The following is a 23,871-nucleotide window of genomic DNA, read 5'->3' on the forward strand; positions in this document are numbered from 1 at the left end:
CTCATATGACTAGGTTGTTTTCCCTTCAACATTCTGTGTCCCCACCCTACAGCAAGATTTCTTTACGTGTACATTAGAATCACATGAGGAATTTGGGAAAAGTAAATGTGTGGAACCCATTACCATAGATTTTTATTTATTTGGTCTTGGGTGGGAAGAATATTTTTTGTTAATCTTTTTTAGATTTTATTTATTTATTTATTTTTAGAGGGAGAGGAGAGGAGAGGAGAGGAGAGGAGAGGAGAGGAGAGGAGAGGAGAGGAGAGAGAAGGGGGGAGGAGTAGGAAGCATCAACTCCCATATGTGCCTTGACCAGGGAACTCTAGGGTTTTGAACTGGCGATTTCACCATTCCAGGTTGTTGCTTTTATCCACTGTGCCACCTCAGGCCAGGCAGAACAGTTTTTTTTCTAAGCTTCCCAGATAATTCTAATGTGCAGCTAGAGTTAAGATCCACTGCCCTGAAGCAGTCGTTCTCAAATACCATTGGACATCAGAATCCCCTAGAAGAGTGGTCCCCAACCTTTTTTGGGCCACGGACTGGTTTAATGTCAAAAAATATTTTCACAGACCGACCTTTAGGGTGGGACGGATAAGTGTATCATGTGACCGAGACGAGCATCAAGAATGAGTCTTAGACAGATGTAACGGAGGAAATCTGGCCATTTTTAAAAAATAAAACATTGTTCAGACTTACATATAAATAAAACGGAAATAATGTAAGTTATTTATTCTTTCTCTGCGGACCGGTACCAAATGGCCCACGGACTGGTACTGGTCTGTGGCCTGGGGGTTGGGGACCACTGCCTTAGAAGTCATGTTAAAACAGGTTGCTGGGCCCAAATGCCAGAGTTTCTGATTTATTAGGACTAGGCTAGGGCTCAAGAATTTGCTTCTAAGAAGTTCCTGCTGCTGCTGGTCCAGGAACCACACTTTAAGAACCATTGCCCTAAATTATTTTAAAGCCTGTGCTTACCATGACCAATCAAACCCTTTATGACCTGCTTACTGTCCCTCACATTTCATTTTGTACCAATTCTTACCTCACATTCTGCACTCCAGCCATAATAAATTACTCCCAGCTCTCGCATCATGCTGTGCTATTTCAATCTACCAAGCCTTTGCAGATGCAAGTCCCTTTGTATAGAATGTACCCCTTCCACTCCACTTCTGCACACAGCAAATATCCACTCATCCTTGGAGCCTAAGAGCATGCACATAAAACTTCTTCTGTGAAGTCTTCACTATCTCCCTCCATGGAGAGTTGGCAAACTGCTTCTTGGATGCCATTACTGTCATTTCACCCTGCCACACTATTTTATATTTATTTGTGCACATATCTATGAGATCTAGTGAGTCAGACATTTCTTTGTTCATCTTGATTACCAGCACTGGGCACAAGATCTGACCCAGAATAAATAAATGCTCAGCAAATGTCTCTGGATGAACCGAATCGGGAATTATCTCCTTACTGGAGCTAGGCAATAGGGGTTAGAAACTCCTGTAACAGAAATGGGCTTGTTAAACCTTGAGATTCTGTGATGGTGCCAGAGTTATTGGTGTTACTTGCTCTTGAAAATTTATGAAATCGGTTTTTCTTTTGCTTGTTTGTTTGTTTTTTGTATTTTTCTGAAGTGAGAAGCAGGGAGGCAGAGAGACAGACTCCTGCATGTGCCCAACCGGGATCCACCTGGCAAGCCCACTAGGGGGCGATGCTCTGCCCCTCTGGGACACTGCTCCGTTGCAACCAGAGCCATTCCAGTGCCTGAGGTGGAGGCTATGGAGCCATCCTCAGTGCCCAGGCCAATGTTGCTTCAATGTAGCCTTGGCTGCAGGAAGGGAAGAGAGAGAGAGAGAGAAAGGAGAGGGGGAAGGGTGGAGAAGCAGATGGACGCTTCTCCTGTGTGCTCTGACCGGGAATCAAATCCAGGACTTCCACATGCCAAGCCAATGTTCTACTGCTGAGCAAACCAGCCAGGGCCGATGAAATCTTTTTAAACAGACAGGACTTCGAGCTACAGCCAGTTTAGGTCACCAGGCCAATCAACTTGACCATGGCCTACAGTGGTAGCAGAAAAGGAAAGGGCTTTCAGAGCTCCCTGGAAGTTGGAAAAACTTACATAGTGACATCATTGTGATGGTAGAACAGCTTGCCTGCCTTTTTGTTCATGGGACTGTCTGTCTGTGTATCCCCAATCAGACTCTACCTGGATGTACAGGTATTCGAAAGCAGCAGGATCCCGATGCAGCAGCTCCACAGGGTCTTTGGGAAAGAAGCTTATTCGGAAGAGGCATTTCATTCCGTGATAGTGCGTCCGCTGCACCACCTGAATGCCAGGGATGAGAAGTGGGAGGCAAAGAGATCTGGGGATCAATGGCCATGCCTGTGGGAGCCAGCTTGTGACTTGTCAAGGTGGGGTTTGGGGCAGAACAAGAGTGCTGTCTCCTGCCTGGCCAATTCCATTTATCCTTAGAGAAAAGTGATGAGGAGCCAGGTCTTTTCTGCCCTTCTGACCCAAGTGACTAGAATTTTTTCATCACTTATCCAGAATGTGGCCTTTATTAACAATTGGGTCTAAGACCCCAGATACCAGATAGGAAAAGAGGGCTCCTGGGAATTTCTTTGACTGTTCCAGCTATGGGGCAACTGCATTTACCTTATAGGGGGCCCCAGCCTCAAGCAGAGCAAGTTGCTGATTAGAAGCTAAATCTAAGATTTAAAATTCCATTTGGAGGTATAGATGAAACAAATGGGCAATATATATCAGTACCTGCTGAAACAAGCATTGGGTATTGAGATTCTTTATAGAAATCCTTCTACTCCTGTGGATATTTGAAGTGGTGTGTTGTTTTTTTTTAATAAAAATGTTTAAAATCCCATTTGGAGCAAGAGACCAATTGGGCTCAAAAGACCTCTTGAGGGGTGAGGAGGCATTTAGGACTCCCTCCAAGCAGGATACCCACAGCCCCTACCTTCATGGGTGTGAACCTGTGAGTTTCTGGATTGCATTTGACTGAGAGCTGAACTTGAAGAATTTTTCTTTCCAAAATCCTCCCCTCTCCTTTTTATTTTTGCATGTGATTTTGGCTTTGTTTCACTTCCATTTAGCCATTTCTTCCCAACTGTCTCTCTCTGACTCCTTTCTTCCCTCTCTGGGAAATTGATTGGCCCTGGTTGTCCTTTGGCTCTTCCCGCTGTCTCGCTGTTGGTGAAATACTATGCTGCCATCCTGAATCACCCCAGTTTTTCCCATATGGCAAAGTTTAAAATGATAAGACACTTTCTCTTTCTCTGCCTTGGAAGATGACATGGGTGACATACCGTCCATTCTTGGCCCTCCTCAGCCCATTCCCATTCCACACTTGTCCTGGCATCACTGGTCTCACTAGACTCCATTGGCTGACCCTTTCATCATAGCTTTCATATAAAGACCAAGTTTTCTCTCAGAGGCAGAAAAGTCTAGCAGGTACAGCTTTCAGGAAACCGAAGGGTTGACAGTGTTTCTCAACTCTGCATTCTTGGAGCCATGCAGTAAATTACCATCCCATATTTTTCCCATAAAGACCAGGACTAACAATCTTCATGCCCTTTTTAGGTTACAAGGGACATTGGCAAAAGCCCTCTGGAGGTGGGTAGTACAGACTTTGGTTGAGAACTGTTACTTCTGGGACCTGGCAGAGCATATCATTATGAATTTTCCACAGAGTGCCTGGTATCCTTTTCTCTAGTAGAGCCACATGCAAAGCTATCAAGCCAGGATAAAAGAGATACTTACATAAGCCAAGGGCTGCTTGTCTTGGAGAAGCAGGAACTTCTGGTTCTGTTCTGGCCCGGCATACTCAAGGACAAGAGCAAAGTGCTCAATGTACCTCAGGGAAAGACGGTCTTGTAATGTCACCATTACATCCTATGGAAGAGGAAAGAGCCTTGAGAAGGAGATTCTGTTTCAGCTTTAAGCTACTTTAAGCACCAAACATGGGTGAAGGGATTGACTACCAAGAAAGATAGTGCTGGGGAAAAGGCTGAGGCTGGGAAAGTGGGCCAGACACTGGCCTTTATGGTGGTCTAAGCAATGTGCTCCAGGATGAGGACAGTGACACATTAGTGCTAGTTAGAGGCCTGGGCCTGGGAAACACCAATGGTGCAGGAGTAGAAAGAAGTGTTTCTGAATTTGGCCTGACCAGGCATATAGCAAAAGAATGTCATAGCTGGCTCTCCTTTCCTCCCTCTCTTCTTCCTTTCAACAAATTATTTCTTGAGTGCTTACTAAGTGCAACCACTCTGCTAGTTTTTTCCTCACCTTCTCATGTAAGAATATTCACTCTGGTTTATCCCTCAACTTTTTATTTAGGAATTTTAAAAAGCAAAAGCTACAATTAGCGGAGGACCCGGGTTCGATTCCCGGCCAGGGCACACAGGAGAAGCGCCTATTTGCTTCTCCACCCCTCCGCCGCGCTTTCCCTCTCTGTCTCTCTCTTCCCCTCCCGCAGCCAAGGCTCCATTGGAGCAAAGATGGCCCGGGTGCTGGGGATGGCTCTGTGGCCTCTGCCCCAGGCGCTAGAGTGGCTCTGGTCGCAACATGGCGACACCCAGGATGGGCAGAGCATCGCCCCCTGGTGGGCAGAGCTTCGCCCCTGGTGGGCGTGCCGGGTGGATCCCGGTCGGGCGCATGCGGGAGTCTGTCAGACTGTCTCTCCCTGTTTCCAGCTTCAGAAAAATGGAAAAAAAAAAAAAAAAAAAGCTACAATTATATGATTCAAAAGTCAACTTTTTGGATTCAAAATCTAAATGGAATGATTTGAGTTACTGGCAAAATGTTCATTTTTGGTTGTAGCTGGCTTTTAGAGAAAATCAATTCAGCAACTTGAAAAATGTGTTCACACAGAGGAACTATGTCATGTGTCTTGTGTACAGTCATAAATCTGACTACTTCTGGGATCTGTCTGCTCTCCTGCCCTACTTTTAATATTAGGGTATCTGGAAAAGTATCTGTGGGACTGCTCAAATGTCAGTTTGATACTTCTGCCATCTATCTGTTGTGACTCAGGCCTATACCGGGCTCCAGTGTATGTTTGTGGAGTCAGCATCACTCATCCCTCTAAGGACAGCAAGAAGCAGGCTTGGGAATGTGAAGCTCCCTTACACCCAGGGCTGCCAAAACCCCTCAGTGAAAATGAAAAAGACATTGATCCATTCAAATTTTCAGCTGGAAATTGGTGGCTACTTGAGAGTATCTCTTTGTGTTATCCAAGTAGTCACAGAGGCGCTAGTGTTTCTGGAGCTCTGGCAGAAACAGATGAGGTTTTCTTTGTAGTTCGGCTGCATTGGGATTGTGGATAGCCAAGTTGGTGATTGCCAACTGGTGTTACAAGTGTAACAGCCCCCATGCCAGGCTGTCAATTCATTCAGGTACCTCTCTGGGACAAGTGGCTTGGCAGCCTGTGCAAGTTCCAACAAATAGCCAATGCACTCTCTCTAAAGTCAGGGTGAGATCACAAGCCAGGGGGGCACTGTTGTCATTGAATGCTAGGGTTACCTGAAATCCACAGGGGTGGTAATGTCACTGGTGCGAGAATATTTGGAGAAAGCTCCAAGGGGAAATAGAGGGTTAAAAGCTTCAGTGTGGAGACAGTTCTAAAGCAGACATACCAGCCTATAAATCAACATCAAGGACGATTCTGACACAAAGAGATATTCACACCTGGAGGAGGGGCATTTGAATACTCTTGGGTGACTTAGTTCCAGTTCAATACCCCTCTCATAGACTGAGATGAGACATTCAATAGCCAAGAGACCACCCCAGGGCACCCTATGGAGTGTATTTTGGTCCTTGGTCCCATGGGGGATCCATGTATTCCTGAGCATTCCAAAGAAGCTCTTGCTTCAATCAATAAGTTATAGGCTTAGTGTTTTACAATTTGGATGCTACCGGCCCTTTTGGAGAGACAATTCTTCATAATTCATGGACTCTCCTACTTTCTAAAGGACATTTAGTTTTTTGTTGTTGTGGTTGTGGGTTTTTTTGTTTGTTTGTTTGTTTGTTTTTACCTTGAGAGACCAAATGCTAGTAGCATCCATGAGGTTGATCCCCAATTGCCTCAGACATTCCCAAAAGCTGTCTGGGAGAGGGCAATGCCAACTCTAGCTGAGAAATACTGGTAAGGTCAACTCTAAAAATATGTTAATTCTTCTTAGGGAAAGTTTCTTGGCCTAGAGAGGTTTCTTGACTCAGTGGGTTGTCTTGGCCTCTGCATGGGTACCAGAACACCTTTGAGCCAAGGTAGGTTTTCTAGGCAGGCACTGTAGCTGACCTTCACTCTGGGCAGCATTGCTTACATGGAAACATTCATTCTGTCTGGCCAGTTAGGTTGGCAGTAGACTGTCAGCGTGGTGTGTGGAAGTCCTGGGTTCAATTCCTTCCCAGGGCACACAGAAGAAGTGCCCATATGCTTCTCCACCCTCCCCCCTCTCCTTTCTCTCTATCTTTCTCTTCTCATCCCACAGCCAAGGCTCCACTGGAGCAAAGTCGGCCCAGGTGCTGAGGATGGCTCCATGGCCTCCACCTCAGATGCTAGAATGGATCTGGTTGCAGCAGAGCAACGCCCTAGTTGGGATGAGCATCACCCCCTCATGGGTATACTGGGTGGATCCCAGTTGGGCACATGTGAGAGTCTGTCTGTCTGCCCCCCCCCCCGCTTCTCACTTCGGAAAAATACACACACACACACAAAAGAAAAGAAACATTTATTCTGGAAATGGCATTCTCTTTCTGGAGAGAGTTCAGAAGAAGCAAGAATAGCTATTTCTGTCTTAGAGCAGAGTTGAACCTGGGGGTTAATTGTATCATGATCTCTACTCCTCAGGATTAGGGGAATTTTCATACAACTTTTGGATACCTGGGTGAATCATTAAGAATCACAGATCAGTAATTGTTCTTTTTGCAAAAAAATATAGTCAAAGGGACGGATGCTAGACTTTTCAAATCTTAGTTCAGTACTTAAAATCTGTTTATTATTTAAACAGCAAGGCATGCCTAAGCTAATCTCCCAAGAGATTGTGTTTGTTGATTTCTGTGTGTAAACTTGTGTAGCTGTTATTTTATCAATATAAATCACTTTTGCATTATAAGTGGTTTAAGGATCTTCACACTTTTTGGTTCCTAAGAGTCTTGAAAGGCTTAGTGTAACACCAATACAAAACAATTCACCAGTAAATGTGTGTGAACATGTGCATGCACACACACATGCACGTACACATATGTGGCACACACATATATTTACAATCACTAGCACACATTTGGTCATGAAATTCCCTTCCCGTACTTCATCTGAGGACTGTGTGTTTTGCAGGAGCTCAAAGGCCACCTTGTTCTGGCAGAGCAAGCAGCTCTGTGCAGACTCAGAAGAATCTGGGTACCAGCAACTGTAGTGCTCTAGAGAGTGCAACACTGGCCCAAAAGAGAAGACTCTTTATGTACCTTAACAGTGGTCCGGCCATCAAATGTGAAAGACTTGATCTGTCCATTTTCTAAGAAGACCTTCAGGACATTGGGGATGAGGAGAAGAGCTTCTTTCTTCATCATTTTCTGTGAATAGACAGGGAAAGGACAAAAAGAGGGTCTCATTTAGAAAGAGGATAGAGGCCAGAGAAGGAGTATAGAAAGGAAGACAAAAGAGTGAGTAAAGGAGACAGGGAGCTAGAAGTATGAAAGGACAAAGAGACAGAAGAAAGAGAAGATCAATAATAATGTGACATGGACATCAAAACCAAATTCTCCAAGATGTTGGGCCATATCAAAACTTCAACATTTGATGTCACGACATGCCCACATTCTATTGTGGCTCAAAGATCCACAGCTTAGAGTGGTGCTTGGCCCACAGAGATCACCACACATTGAAGGGCTCATGGGAGGCCTCTTTAGGAGCATACCTCCCTCATCTGCTCCTATCTTCTGACACCTCCGTTTCACCAGTTCATTTAAATAATCAAGTTCACGTCCACCTCTATGACTACCATTCTCCCTCCTCTGTGGCATCTTAGGCTCTTCCTGTCCTAGCACCTATTTCCCCAAAGTCATGTTCACCATTCCAGGTATCCATGCTACTCTTTCATGCCTCCATATCTCTGACAAGTCATCATTCAGGGACTTTTCCTATAGGGCACTTTATACCTCTGACCCTGAGACACTAAATGCCAATAGAATGCCAAACCATGGGGATGACCAAAAACACTCTCAGATATTTCCAAAAGTTCTCTGAAAGTGGACACTAGCAACCCTGATTGAGAACCACTGATAACACCCATTTTGAACTTTATTATTCCTTCGCAAAAATTTTTCTGGATCAGCCATTTTACTTATAGAGTGGTGTATGTTAAATTCTCAATAAATATTTGTAAAATAAAGACTGTTCTCTCTTCCTTCCTCTTTCTTTTCTTTTCTTTTTTTTTTTTCATTTTTCTGAAGTTGGAAACAGGGAGAGAGAGTCAGACAGACTCCTGCATGTGCCCGACCGGGATCCACCTGGCACGCCCACCAGGGGCGACGCTCTGCCCACCAGGGGGCGATGCTCTGCCCATCCTGGGCGTCACCATGTTGCGACCAGAGCCACTCTAGCGCCTGGGGCAGAGGCCACAGAGCCATCCCCAGCGCCCGGGCCATCTTTGCTCCAATGGAGCCTTGGCTGCGGGAGGGGAAGAGAGAGACAGAGAGGGAAAGCGTGGCAGAGGGGTGGAGAAGCAAATGGGCGCTTCTCCTGTGTGCCCTGGCCGGGAATCGAACCCGGGTCCTCCGCACGCTAGGCCGACGCTCTACCGCTGAGCCAACCGGCCAGGGCTCTTCCTTCTTCTTTCCTTTATTGGTAACTCCTACTCATTCTTTAAAATCCATTTTAATGTGAATTCTAGAAAGCCTTATCCAGTATTGTCAGGTCCTTTGACCTGGTGTTCCCATGTGGTACGATAGCAACTTATACACACCTCTCTTAGTGCTCTTCTCATATTTTTGAAAAAAGTTTGCCTTTCACAGTCAAACAGTCAACTCAGAGCACTATAACCATTTTCTATTTAATCTTTGTAGTTACAACATTGAGCAGAGTCCCTGGCATACAGTTGGTACTCAATAAATTGCTGCTGAATATATGTGCAGTAGGTACTTGATATGTGCTTTCTTGAGTGATTAGACTCATCAGGAGAATCCAACCATTTCCAGGGCCAACAGCATCAGTTTTCTCAGAAGTGAAAAATTGCATAAGATGACCAGATTCCTTAACCCTTTGAGTAGTGACTTTTTTCATGCTCGCTGACTCCTGGGAGTGAGTTTTCTTTTTCAATAAAAGAAATTAGTTCCAGTTACAGTTTTATTAACTTAAAGTCATGTTTGTTTGATAACGAATTTATGGAAACAGGAAGAACATACATTTACCTTTTTTTAATGTTGCGTTACACATTTTTAAAATAAATCAATCATACTCTGGATGGTCAGGAGGCAAGAGGATGTACATGAACATTCATAATACTCAAAGGGTTAATTCAGTGGGTATTTACTGAGCCTCTATTACATGTCATGCACTGTGCTAAACCCCCTGGGGGATATGGCAAAAACCAAAGACATGGGTTTAGTCTTACACTCTTACTGTAGTGTTTAGCATGCATGTGCATGCATGCACACACACAAATCCATTAGAGAACAATTATAAAACCAAAACAAAGCAACAGGTGTTAAGCTTTCCCAGATGAAGTAATTGCATTTTTATTTTGAAGGAGATAGTGGGTGTGGACTGTTAGGCTATAACCGAACAGTCCAGATCTGGACACTGTAATGGACAAAGTATGAAAACAGAAAAAAGTAAATCCTCCTGGGTTGGGGTGTAGTTATCAGTGGTGGGGAGCCAGGAGTAAAGCCATGATGGGAAGTGATGGGTTATAGAGTTGGAAAAGTGTGATTCCCTCGTTCTCTCCCTGATCCTGAGATATTGAGCTGCTGCCAAGCCCAGAGGCCATGGACCCTAAGGCTGACGACACTCAGTGGTGGCAGGTTTTATTTAGCACACTAGGTTGGACTCAGATAATTACTTAATTGATTTAGTTTAAAAATAGAGTAGGTAAGAAACACAGGATTTATTTTTGCTTTGGATGCTTAATAAAGCCTTGGAACATGCAGCGAAAGGAATGATAGGATAGCCCGTTATCACTGGGACATGGATTTTCCCAGGTCCCAACCAATGGTGAGGTTGCTATGGTCTACACTAATGGTGTTGGTGGTGGTGGTGGTGGTGGTGGTGGTGGTGGGATGCTTTTGAGACACAATGTAATTTCCTGAGCACCACTAGAGTAGTGCCTACTCTTTTACAGACAAGAGCCTTACACCACACCTAGTGGCATGTCCAGGGGCAATAGAAATAACCTGGATGGGTTCCAACTACTCTGGAGCATTTGTACTCAGACTGGTCTGGAGTGAGAGCTTGATTCTGCCTGTAGCTAGCTCAAACATATGGAGAAGGAGAGTCATGGTGGAGGAAGGAGAGAATGGGGAAGGAAAAGTGGAAGGGAGAGGAAGAGAAGGGAGAAAAAAAAGAGGGGAAGAAGGTAAGGGAAGGAAAGGAGGGAGTTCTTCACTGAGTAGTGTGGCCTTGATTGATTACTCTGTAATGCTGAGATGCCACAGGCTACACCTGTCTGTACTTTCCAAAATCAAGGGCTCTGAATTTTCAAGGGCTTAGGATATAAATATTCTTTTAGTGACTTGAACCTCAGGTTCTACTTCACCTTGATTTGCAGGGCCTCCATACAGTTCTCTTTCCTCTTCTCACCAACCCCTGCTTCTCCTCAACTTCTTCTGCTAGAACTGGCATGAAGCCCAACCACCAATTATTCAGACACCTTACCAGTGGGGCCCTATAGTTAGTCCCTTGGGCTTTGCAGTCCTTCTCCAACAGGAGGACGGCCTGGGCTGGGTTTGGGAATGAGTCAGGAAAATGGAGATGGAAGACATCTGTGTCCTCTATCCCTTCTTATGAGTGGTTCTGCCTCAAAGAACTATAGAAGTGCCTGGCACTCTACTGATTTTCCCACTCAGTCTGGGCCTACTAGATGCTCTCAACTGCAGCTGTGTTTCAATACATAAATGCCGTGAGTCTCCTGAGAGCCCAACTTACGAGAGCCTATAAAAGCACACAGGTGGCTGATAGCTCGGGTTATCCCTTCACCCCACCTCCACACCCACCAGATATCACCAACATCTGCAGACTCCTGGGGGGCTCTGGCCATATCCATGATAGCTAACCACACATCTTTCTGCTCTCCACCAACCTCTTCTCATTTGCTTATCTGGAGTGGACAGCTCAGCTCATGTAAACCCCACAAAGAAGTGAGAAAGATTGCAGGTGGGTCATGACCCCTCAAATTGGCCAGTACATGGAATGGGCTGCTGAACATCACCTGCTCCTCAAAACGACAACACTCAGTGGGGGATCCTATACTGTTTCAATCTGAACCACTTACCTCTCAGCATCACCGAGATGTATTCAGTGGCAGGGAACAGGTATTTATTTTGCATCCCTTGTGGTGCTGGGAACACAGTAGGTGCATAATAAAAGCTTTCTGACTTAATAAGAGCCTGTGTCATTCCCCTAGTCTGCTTCACCCTTCACTGCACAGCCTTCTTCAGTCAAGATGTGAAGTTGCAGGGCCACTTCAATGTGAAGAGAGCTCAATTTCACTAGCCACTTTCTCCGGATCTTCAGAAAACCACTGCTTCATTCCTGCTTCTATGAGGTAGCCAAAAGATGTGCATGGAGCACTTGTTCTGAGTGAAAAGTACTGTGATAGAGATGAAATTTCTCTAAGCACCTTGAGGATCTTGAGCGAATTGATAACATATTATTTCTCCCCACAATGTCCAGAGCCTCTCTGGATGACACACACTCCTTGCTCACTATTCACCCAAAGTCCCGAGATCTCCCAGTCCAACCCGTTTGGGATGACCTCGACTCTGAGGAGCAGCAGATGAGCGACTGCTCCAGAGTGAGACCTCGACAGCCAGGCAGATTCTGGCCAAGGGCCAAGGAGAGGGAGCAGAAGGTGCACTTACTGCATCTGTTTCTTCAACTGCCACCTGCTCAGAAAATCGGACTTTCGCAGGATTGGATCTCAGCTTGGCCTTCTTTGCAGCACTGATGAAGGCAGATTTGGGGGACTAGAAAAAGAACAGAGGGCTGATAAGTTCTCCATCCTTGAGAAAAACCTGATCTTTGCCACGCCAGAGTTACGATTTCTCAGGATGGGTACACTTTCTCTTACTGATCAGTAAGTCAGTAAATAAGTATTGATTTCTTACTAGGTGCTAGACAATGTGCTAAGTGCTTCTTTATGCAGGTTGGGACAAAAAGTAGGTTTACAGTTTTGAATGTGTGAAGCACAGAATTTATTCTTACAGTATTATTTATTAATTATTGTATTAACTTCCATATGAATAACTGTAAACCTACTTTTGCCCCATCCTGGGATTGGTATGTTCTGAAAAAGTGAGGCATGATTCAAATTTGGGTAAACTGAATGCCATTATTAATGCTCTAAGTCTAAGGGAGTTTGCAAAAATTCTTTAATAATAACATACAGTGAAATTTCCCCATCCAAGTACTAACCAGGCCCGACCCTGCTTAGCTTCCGAAACAGTGAAGTTTTATATATTAGTTTTCTTAATATGAAATATACCTAAATGGTAGTTTTTATTACATATCAATATAAGCATCTGAAAGGATTTAGAGAAATGATCTTATTCGTCTTACAGCTCTGCTCTGCTCATAGGAAATATGATTTTAGATGTGGGAGAAATTATACCTAGTACTCTAAAATGATTTATCCATAATTTCTACACTGTTCAAGAACAGAAACATTGAGGATATACCCAGGTATTCTGGATTTCTAGATCTGGGCTCTCTACCACTTTGTTCAGTTCTATATGAAATGCCCAAAGAATCAACTAGGCTCTCTAGTTATTTTATTTACTTTTTTGGTACTTTTCTGAAGTTAGAAGCAGAGAGGCAGACAGACAGGCTCCGCATGCACCCGACTGGGAACCACCTAGCATGCCCACCATGGGGCACTCCTCTTCCCATCTGGGACATTGCTCTGTTGTGGCCAGAGCCATTCTAGTGCCTGAGGCAGAGGCCACAGAGCCATCCCCAGCGGCCGGGCCAACTTTGCTCCAATGGAGCCTTGGCTGAGGGAGGGGAAGATAGAGATAGAGAGGAAGGAGAGGGGGAAGGGTGGAGAAGCAGACGGGTGCTTCTCCTGTGTGCCCTGGCTGGGAATTGAATCCGGGACTTCCACATGCCGGGCCAACACTCTACCGCTTAGCCAACCAGCCAAGGCCTTCTTATTGTTTCTATTTTATTTTTTGTCTAGTTCTTGAAAATAATACCACAAATTCAGTAAGACAGTAAGACAGATGGTTAGCAAACACTGAAACTAAGTCTCTCCTGGGTGCTCCTTGGATTGGAGGAAATGCAGGGTTCATGTCTTTGGGGCATTTATTCACTCATGTGACAAATTTAGGGAGGACCTTCTATGGGCCAGACACTGTTTTAGGTGATGAAGGATTTCACAGTAAATAAGACAGACAAAACTTCCTGGCCTCAAGGATACATCCATTCTAGCAGGGACAGACATACAGTAAACAAATATCTTTAAGGTAGCAAATAAAAAGCATGAGCACAAATTGAGCAGGGTAAGGAAAGCCATAGGAGAATGAATGAGTTAATATGGAAGTGATTGAGGTGTTAGTTTAGACAGGATGGTCAGAGAAGACCTCTTTGAGGAGGTGACACTTCAGCAGAAACCTGACGTAAGTGAAGGAGAGAAGCTATGAGGTTATCTGAAGGAAGAGCCTTCCAGACAGAAAGAACAATAAAGGCTCTGACGTGGGAATAGTAATGGGGTGCATGATGAACAGCAAAGGAGCCCAGTGTGACTGCAACAGAATGACTGAGGGGGAGTCAGAGGGGTTGTGCTTACAAAGGTAGGGGGTTGGGGGCTGGGTTATGTAGGGCTTTGTAAGCCATGACAAGAATTTTGAATTTTACTCCACTAGACTGTTAAGCAGGCAGGATCTGCCTTGCATTTTAGAAGGACTCTTCTGGCTGCTGTGTAGAAAATAGTGTAGGAGTGTGACACCAAAGGAGACCAATTCTGAGTCTACTGAAATAAAACAGTTTAAATATGATAGCAGCTTGGGATAGGATGGTAACAATGGAGATTATGAAAAGTGAATGAATTCTGGATATATTCTGAAGATAGAACCAAGACAATATTTTGACCAATTAGATATAGGAGATGAAAAAAAGAGAGGAGTCAATAGGAAGAATGAAGTTGTCATTTTCTGAGATGAGGGAGTCTGGGGAAAATCAGGTTGGAGCACCTTCAAACCACTTCCACTATCAGCCTTGCCATAGAGCCTTGAGTTCTACAATCCAGAAATTCTTTATCTTAACGCCCTGAAGGTCTCTACCAGTTCAGAATGCCATGCATTAAACTATTTTTTGCCATTAATGCTATGGTTGAGATTCATTTACCAGATCAGACACAGGATGGCAGGGACCTAAAATAAAGACATACTCGAACAAAAAGACATACTCATTAGACCTGGGGCCCTGGTCCCAACTGTATCCTCTTCCACAGCCAGCAATTTCATTCCCCACATTGGGCAACCTGCAGAAAGCCACCTGTTTTACCTGAGTCCCGCAGAACCTCAGTAGGTCTCAGTCCTGGTTGCATGGCAGAAACACTAAAGAAGCTTGTAAAACTCAATGCCCAAGCCACACCCCAAACCAATTACATCTAATTCTTGGGGACGGGGCTCAGGTATTGGTAGTTTTTAAAGCTTCCAGTTATTTCAAAATGCAGCTAAGGCTGGAAACTACTAAGCTAAAGGAACCACGGACATCTTATCATGAGCCCATGGGACAAATTGTTGGCTGCAGACAATAGAGCACAATGAAATGCAGGGCTGTAGATTGTTGCAGAGAGATTACAGTGTTGAATGTTTAAGGGAGTTGAGAAAGGCCTTCGTGTGCTGCACAGCTTGATGCTCAAATCCTGGGTTGGGAGCTGAAGGCTGCAGCAGGAGCACAAGGAAGGGGCAAGAGAGAAAGATCTGTAGCTATATTTAGGCAGCTCTGCTTGACTCTATCAAGTAGTCCAAATTTCCACTCAAGGTGCCACCAGACAAGGCAGGTGAAATTTTTGTTCTACCTAACAGACAGCCTCTGCTTTCTCTGTGGTTATCTGTCACGGGATGCACAGTTGGATGGAGGCATCTCTAGAGACCTAAATGGGCCATGCTGTCTGCCCATTCACTTTTACACATGAAACAAAGACCTGGGAAGAGGATATGGTTTACTCAAAATTATCAAAGTATTTGGTACTGGAACCGAAACTAGAACTCAGTTTTCCTGAGTATTGGATCAGTGATTGTTCCCCACAGCAGGCTAAAGCAGAAAGTCCATTCCTGTTCATCCACTCGTTCTAGTTTGAACTTGGTCCTATGGAATAGATTTGAACATAAGAAGAACCTCAACTGGTATCCTTTTAAGTATTAAGTATTCATCTATAGGGAGGGGACAGCTTCCTTGCTATCTCTATCAAAGCCCAAGATTAGATCCTGCCCTAAAGATACCACTACAAAAACAAAATTCAAATATATAGGAGCAGAATCACGATGCAGTAAGTGGAAATGCCAATATTTTCAGGGATTATAATCATTTCCAGTGTCTGTTGTAAAGCTAATTTCATGTTATCTGTACCCCATTCCTCGTTGACCCTTGCTCTGTTGGTCTCCAAGATTCCATACTATTCTCAGTCTTCCGCCTTGATCACTGATGGTGACTCACTCATTGCCAGTTGTTCTTTGCTACATATCATGGAGTCACATCTAGTCTTCTGCTTCAATATAGTGACATCTACCTTGCCATGCTGATACGAGGAACTCTCAAAGTTTAGTTTACCCTGTCCCAAAGCATAACCAAAGTTCAGCGATGGAGCCTGAATTTTTTTTTTTTTTTACAGAGACAGAGTGAGAGTCAGAGAGAGGGATAGACAGAGACAGACAGACAGGAACGAAGAGAGATGAGAAGCATCAATTATCAGTTTCTCATAGTGACACCCTAGTTGTTCATTGATTGCTTTCCCATATGTGCCTTGACCGTGGGCCTTCAGCAGACTGAGTAACCCCTTGCTTGAGCCAGTGACCTTGGGTCCAAGCTGGTGAGCTTTGCTCAAACCAGATGAGCCCGCACTCAAGCTGGCGACCTTGGGGTCTCGAACCTGGTTCCTCCACATCCCAGTCCGATGCTCTATCCACTGTGCCACCGCCTGGTCAGGCTGGGGCCTGAAATTCTTAATACTGGGGTCACTCATTTGAATTAAAATGTTGAAAATTGGGAAGGCCCTTGTCAAACTGCAAATGTGGTACCAGGGAAGAGTAATGAACACAATTCAGGAGCCAGCAGACCAATTCAGGATTTGCATGGGCCAAATCCTGCACACCACCTGTTTTTATAAATAAAGCTTTATTGGAACACAGCCATACTCATCATTTATATATTGCTGATGGTTGTTTTTGTGCTATCATGTATGGCCTACAAAGCTTAAAATAATTTGGTCCTTTTCAGGCCAACCCCTGCACTAACTTATTAGCATGCAGTCACCCACTGTTTTTAAAACCTTTCTGATGACAAGAATCACTGGGGAATGCTTGTTAAAATACAGATTCCTAAGCCTACATCCGACTTAAAAAGTCAGAATCTCTGAGGGGATGGGGCCAGGAATTTATGTTGTTGAAAATATCCTAACCCGTTAAGCATAGATTAATTGAGTACCTTAAAACTGAGACATCTGAACTCTTCACTGACCCATTTTTCCTTCAAGCATCTGGGAGTCTCATTTTGCAATAGGCACTTTTTCTGGCTAAAATGAATTTTGGCTTGAAACATGGGACTAGAATTTCTAAGTACCTCCGAGGCCACCACAGGCCCCTTGAAGTAAACATGAAGCCAGCAGCTCCGTGGAATAAGCAGCAGAGGAGAGAGCCTGCCTCTCCCTCAGGACTGAATTCAGCAGCTGGCGATTCTTTTTTTTTTTTTCTTTTTCTTTTTTTGTGTGGCAGAGACAGAGAGTCTCAGAGAGAGGAACAGATAGAGACAGACAGGAAGGGAGAGAGATGAGAAACATCAATTCTTCGTTGCACTTCCTTAGTTGTTCATTGATTGATTTCTTATATGTGCCTTGACCGTGGGGCTACAGCAAATCGAGTAACCCCTTGCTCGAGCCAGCGACCTTGGGCTCAAGCTGGTGAGCCTTGCTCAAATCTGATGAACCCTCGAACAAGCTGGCGACCTCGGGGTCTCAAACCTGGGACCTCTGCATCCCAGCCCGACACTCTATCCACTGCGCCACTGCCTGGTCAGGCAGCAGCTGGCAATTCTTTGGTCATTTTTAAATATTATGGCTCTATTAGTACAGATTTTAGGGTTGTGTTCATTCATACCATGACCAAAATCATGTAGATGGCCAAACATTTTAGTGCACAATAGAGCCCTACTTTGATAACTGTGAAAGGATTTTAAAAGAATAAAGCTCAGGGCCTGACCTGTGGTGGCGCAGTGGATAAAGCGTTGACCTGGAATGCTGAGGTCAACGGTTCAAAACCCTGGGCTTGGCTGGTCAAGGCACGTATGGGAGTTGATGCTTCCTGCTCCTCCCCCTTCTCTCTCTCTCTGTCTCTCTTTCTCTCTGTCTCTCTTCTCTAAAATGAATAAATAAATAAAAAAAAATAAAAATAAAAATAATTAAAAAAAAAAAAAGAATAAAGCTCAGGTTCATCGAGCTTTGACAGCCTCCTGCTTCTCCTTTCTGCTGGCTTGCTGTCTTTCACACCTGAGCCTACTTATAAGCAATTCCCATAGCAAGCACTGTGGAAGCCTGAGACAATAAGAAGCCGTCCTGGTTTCATGGGCCCACTGATAAGAGACCCAGGTGTCCTTCCTTCCTTCACTTGGGACTGTCTAGAGGTGAACATGTCCTCCCCCCAACTTCCAAGCCCCCCCCCCAAATCCACACCTCTCACTCCCCATCTAGTGCCTCGTCGGGTAGTTCTGCCCACAGCTCCCTGGAAACACTTTGTGCCCACCTCATACTGTTTTTTCACCATCCCTGAATTTTGGGAACTCCAGTGTCTCTTTCTTTCAGCTAAATGATATCTATATAGCCTAGCTCAATTCTACCTTGGTCCTGAATCCTTCCTAACTCCTCCAGTCCTCTCCTGGATTACCTATAGCACTTCCTGCTAATCCAGATGGCCATTGCTCATCTAGCCAACCAGGTTGTAAAGAGATGATACTTTATATTGCTGTGTATCCCTCTAGCACAAAGAAAAGAGTACCACAGAAAAAAAGATAGCTGATTGCTAAGGCTAATAATGAATTACTTGATCAATTCAGCAAATAGTGTTTGAATACCTACCATCTGCCAAGCTCTATACCTTAAAAAGTTCTGTAAAAAAAAATTCTTCTGCAGTAGTTTCCATTATTTTGGCTTTTTTTCTGACCAGGTGTCTCTAAGGAGAGGGTGGCTCTTCAGGTAGAGGCTAAGTTCTCAGAACCAGAAAATTAGGGTTTCATTTGAAGGCACAATTTGCTTTACCAGGACCATTCTAGGTGACAATCCAATACTTTATCTATTTAATTTTTTTTGAGAGTGAGAGAGAGATAAGGAGGGAGAGAGAGAGAGAGAGAGAGAGAGAGAGAGAGAGAGAGAGAAAGGGAGAGAAAGAGAGATTGAGAGAGAAACGAACAGACTGGAAAGGAGAAAGATGATAAAAATCAACTCGTAGTTGTGGTACTTTTAGTTGTTTATTGCTTCTCATACATGCCTTGACCAGAGGCCTCAAGCCAGCAACTTTGGGCTCAAGCCAGCGATCTCGGGCTTCAAGCCAGCAACCTTTGGGCTCAAGCCAGCAACCATGGAGTCTTGTCTTTGATCTCATGCTCAAGCCAGAGACCCTGCACTCAAGCTGGTGAGCCTGTACTCAAGCCTGATGAGCCCACACTCAAGCTGGAGACCTCAGTGTTTTGAACCTGGGTCTTCAATGTCCTAGGTCCACACTCTAGTCACTGTTCCATCACCTGGTCAGGCTATTTTAAAATATTTATTGAAAACATACTATGTGCCAAGGTCTAATGGTATCAAAATTAACACATATTCAATCAATTGTGGGAAATAGTTGGTCACTCAAAGATTTAAGAGCACCCTTAGATATATATAGGCTTAATAACTAGCTATCTATGCAAATGGTTTGAAGAGCCCTGGGAAAGGACCCCTGCATCGGCCCAACATATCTCCAAATGGTTTGAATCACTTTATTGAAAAGACAATGTCATCTGAAATAGACTACATATTAGACCAGTAGTTCATACTATGTACCTTGGCTACATATTAGAATTATATGAGGAGCTTTTCCAAAAGATCAGTATCTGGGTTCCATCCTCAGGGCTTCTAATTCACTTGGTCAGGACGAGAGCTCAAGTAAGAGCTTTTCAGGTGATTCTATTGCATATCCAGGACATATTAGATAATTATCAGCCACAGAATGTAGGAGCTGGCAGAAGCCTGAGAGATTGTGTGGCCCAATGTTTCCCAAATTCTTCTGAGCATCAGATTTACTTGTGGCTCATATTAAAAACAGATCACTGGATCACATTCTGGACCTATTGGGAGACTGTCTTCTAGAAGAAGTGGCAATCAAGCTTGAGCATAATGAGGGTTTAGTAAAAGCTAGTAGTCTCCATGCACCCAAGAGACATGAGATATCAAGTGCCTGCTATGGACAGAGAACTATGTTCTGGGGGGCAGGGGCTATAACACTGAACATGTGCTGAGGATCTTCAAGAAGCTTTCACTATAGCTTCAGAGAAAAGATTTTCTCAGTTGATTTTTATTCCTCAAATCAGCTGTAGTCTATAAAGTCACTTCAATAACTGAACTGAAGAATATAGAATGGTTGTTCCTAGGGGATAAGAGGGGTATGTGTGTTTGTGTAACATATATAATAATCTTAAATTCTAAAAACAACTCATTCTTGCTTGACCAGTGGTGGCACAGTGGACAGAGTGTCAACCTTGGATGCTGGGGTCTCCAGTTTGAAACACCGAGGTTGAGAGCTTGAGCACGGGCTCATTGGTTTGAGTGCAAGCACACCAACTTGAGCGTGGTGTTGCTGGCTCATAGATCATTGACATGATCCCTAAGTCGCTGGCTTGAGTCCAAAGATCACTGGCTTGAGCCCAAGGTCCTTGGCTTGAGCAAGGGGTCACTGGCTTGGTTTGAGCTTTCCAGTCAAGGCACAAATGAGATGCAATCAATGAACAACTAAAGTGAAGCAACTACAAATTGAAGCTTTTCCCCTCTCCCTTCCCTCTCTTTCCCTTCCTGTTTCTAAATAAATAAATAAATACATCACATCTTGTAGATTCTATTTTTTTTTCATTTTACCAGGAAAAAATGAGGTTATGATGTGTTAAGTGATTTGCCTGAGGCTGCCCCACTAACAGACGAGAGTTGAGATTCAAACTCCATGCAACTCTCTCCAGAGCTGGAGCTTCTTGCACTACATTGCACTGCTCCCTACCATCTCCATCCTCTGGGACACCTCTGTATGACAGCTGAAACGAGAAGATAGAGTGTTCCCTTCTTTGACCCCAGATGGGAAAGTGTGCATGGGGAGACTAAAATTTTTCATGCTCTGCACATGTCTGCAAAAGATCAAGAAAGTGTGAGTATTAATTTTGTGGTTTCAAATACATTTTAGGAAATAGGCAAGTTTGCAAATACAGAATCTATGAATAACAAGGATCAACTGTACATGTATGCAAGGTTGGCATTCAGTCAGGGTGCACTGGTAAGGCCACACCTATTGTAAAATATTGAGGGATTTTTTTCACACTGATTGGTAAGTAGCCACTGCCCTAAGCTTCGTGGGTGTCATCTGACCTCTCCTGGGGCCTCTTTACAAATGACCAACTAAAGGGTTAACACCTGGTACAGATAGGAGACCTCCAAAGCTCTGCTTCAGTGCTTGTGGCTGGCTTACATTCTGATTGGATGGCCCCTACTGTACAGGCTGCTGATTGTTTTGGCTATCATCCCTGCATATATATGTTCTTCAATGTTTATGTTCAAAAGGTTTAGAGAGAGCAAGGCCAAGAACTAGAATTTAATCTCTGAGAGTAGGAACCATATCTGTACTGTGCACTACTATATTTCCAGTCTGGAAGAGCGCCCAAAATAGTAGGCATTCAGTAAATGTTGAATGAATGAATGAATGAATTAAAAACTCTCACTGAGATTAATCAAGCACAGGTGTTTGGAAGACATGAGTTTTATGCCAAGTCTTAAAGGAAAAGCCATCTATTTGAGGAGATCTGGACTACACAAGGACAGAAGTCCACAGGTTATGAAGAACTATGAAATGTACAAGGAGGAGAAGGAAAGCAGCCTAGTCATAGCAAAGAGGCCTTGGAATGAGACAGTAGGGGCATCAGAACTGGGGGAAAATGGGTGTTGAGGGCACTGGGATGACAGTTGGGACTTAAATGGGGGAGTGTTTGGCTCTTCATCCTGCAGCTAAGTTTGGACACTTTAGTTAGTTCAGGTTGTTGTGATAGCTATAACTTGTGTTTCCTTCATTTCTTCAACAAATATTTATCTAATACCTACTGTGTACCAGGTGCTATTCCAGGCACTGGAGACAGAACAATGAAAAAAACACAGTTCCTACCCTTGTGGAGCTGACATACGAATAAGGAATATAAGTAATAAATACACATAAATATAATATTTCATGAGAATGTAAAATGTTATAGCTACTCTGGAAAATCATCTGGTAGTTTCTTTAATAAACTAAACATACATTTACTATATGACTGAAAAATAGCACTGTGGGGCATATGTCCCAGAGAAATAAAAACTTATGTTCACATAAAACCTGTACATGAATGTTTGTAACAGTTCTACTCACATTAGCCAAAATCAAAACAACCCAGATGTCCTTCCATGGGTGGATAACAACAAACTGGTACATCTTCACCATGTAATATCATGGAACACTACTCAGCAGTAAAAGGAGATAGACTATTGATACATGCAGCAACTTGGATGAATCCCAAGGGCATAATGCTGAGTGAAAAAAGCCAATCCCAAAAGGATACAGGCTATATTATTTCATTTATGTAATATTCTTGAAATAGTGAAATTACAGAAACAGTAGAACAGTTCTGTAATCCTTGTTGAGAAAGATTAAGGGGTAGGGAGTAGGTGGGTGTGGGTATAAAAGGGCAAGATAAGCCTGACCTGTGGTGGCGCAGTGGATAGTGCATCAACCTGGAAACACTGAGGTTGCTGGTTCAAAACCCTGGGCTTGCCTGGTCAAGGCACATATGGGAGTTGATGCTTTCTGCTCCTCTCCCTCCTCTCTCTCTCTCTCTCTCTCTCTCTCTCTCTCTCTCTCTCTCCCCCCCCTCTATAATGAATAAGTAAAATCTTTAAAAAAAAAAGGGCAAGATAAGGGGTCATTTTAGTGACAGAACTTACCAGATTCTTGACTATGTTGGTGGATACATGAACCCACACATGTGATTGACATTGAACCACACACAAACATTGTATTGACAGGCTGGTTTTGGCTTGGTTTTGATATAGCACAGTAGATAAGATGCAGATATTAGGAGAAACAGGGTTAAGGGTACATAGCGATGTATCTATTAGATTTGCAACTTCTTGTGAATCCACAATGATTTTTTCTTTTTTATTTTTATTGAATTTATTGGGGTGACATTGGTTAATAAAATTATATAGGTTTCAGGTGCACAATGCTACAACACTTCACCTATATACTGTATTGTGTGTTCGTTGCCCCAAGTCAAGTCTCCTTCCATTACCATTTATCCCCCCTTACCCTCTCTACAATTATTTCAAAATAGAAAATTTTAAACATATAAGATTCCAGTTCTGATAAAAAATTTAAACAGTATCAGGGGATAGTGATAGGTAGAGGCTATCTTTGAAAGGGAGTCCAGGAAAGCTTTTATAAGTGGGTGACATTTGAAGAAACCTGACTAACCAAAGTAACCCACAACGCATCTCTGATCAGAGGCATACATTCCAACTACACAACAAGCATGTTTTTAGGAGAGACCTGATAGCTATTTTAATGATAGAAGATTAGGGTGTGAGGACTGACTTCTACCCAATAAACAACTGCATAAGCTCCGGGAAGGTGGGGAGGGAGGGGCCTATTGGTAACACCCACTGAGGGGTGGAGCTTCCCTGCTCAGAGACGGAGAATTGTGATGGAGAGAAAGGCCTGGCTGCCAGGGTACAAGTTAGAGGTGGGGAGGAGAAAAAAGGAGGGAGGGAGGTAATATTTATGCATGAATGTGTATGTGAGAGGTTCACATTGACACAGAAGAGAGCTGGTGGTCAAGGGGAGATGCCAGAGTTTGAATTGAACCTTATTCTCCTGACTTGCATCTGTGCATTGTGCCTGGCTTTGCACAGAAATGTCATTTCTCTTTGGAAAATCTTTCCTTCCATCTTTGTCTGGGAAATCCTGCCCCTACCTTAAAGGTTTAGCTCAGGTGCGTTCTCTTCTGTGAAGCTTCTCCTGATTTCATGTTCTCCATCCCCAAGAGATGTGACCTCTCTTGTGGCTAAGGGAGGGGGTGGAACATAACTAAGTACTGGTATAGGGGAGTGGTGGGGACACTGTGAAGGGACAACCAGACTGGAGGTAAAAGGAATGCTCTGAGTTTTTCACATGGA

At 43.8% G+C, this 23,871-nt stretch overlaps 1 protein-coding gene across 1 annotated transcript in view; it reads right to left on the reverse strand.

The window, feature by feature from the left end:
* FRMPD3 (FERM and PDZ domain containing 3) overlaps window positions 1–23,871 on the reverse strand; it is a 142,657-nt gene that overhangs the window by 39,351 nt on the left and 79,435 nt on the right. The window contains exons 6-9 of the mRNA XM_066249647.1: window positions 12,089–12,193; window positions 7,478–7,585; window positions 3,776–3,907; window positions 2,207–2,326 (exon numbers count right to left, since the gene is read on the reverse strand). Of these exons, the coding sequence (XP_066105744.1) occupies window positions 2,207–2,326; window positions 3,776–3,907; window positions 7,478–7,585; window positions 12,089–12,193 (465 nt within the window). The remainder of the gene's footprint in view (window positions 1–2,206; window positions 2,327–3,775; window positions 3,908–7,477; window positions 7,586–12,088; window positions 12,194–23,871) is intronic.

Source organism: Saccopteryx bilineata, chromosome X (assembly GCF_036850765.1).
Source record: "Saccopteryx bilineata isolate mSacBil1 chromosome X, mSacBil1_pri_phased_curated, whole genome shotgun sequence".
In the NCBI taxonomy this organism is placed as follows: domain Eukaryota; kingdom Metazoa; phylum Chordata; class Mammalia; order Chiroptera; family Emballonuridae; genus Saccopteryx; species Saccopteryx bilineata.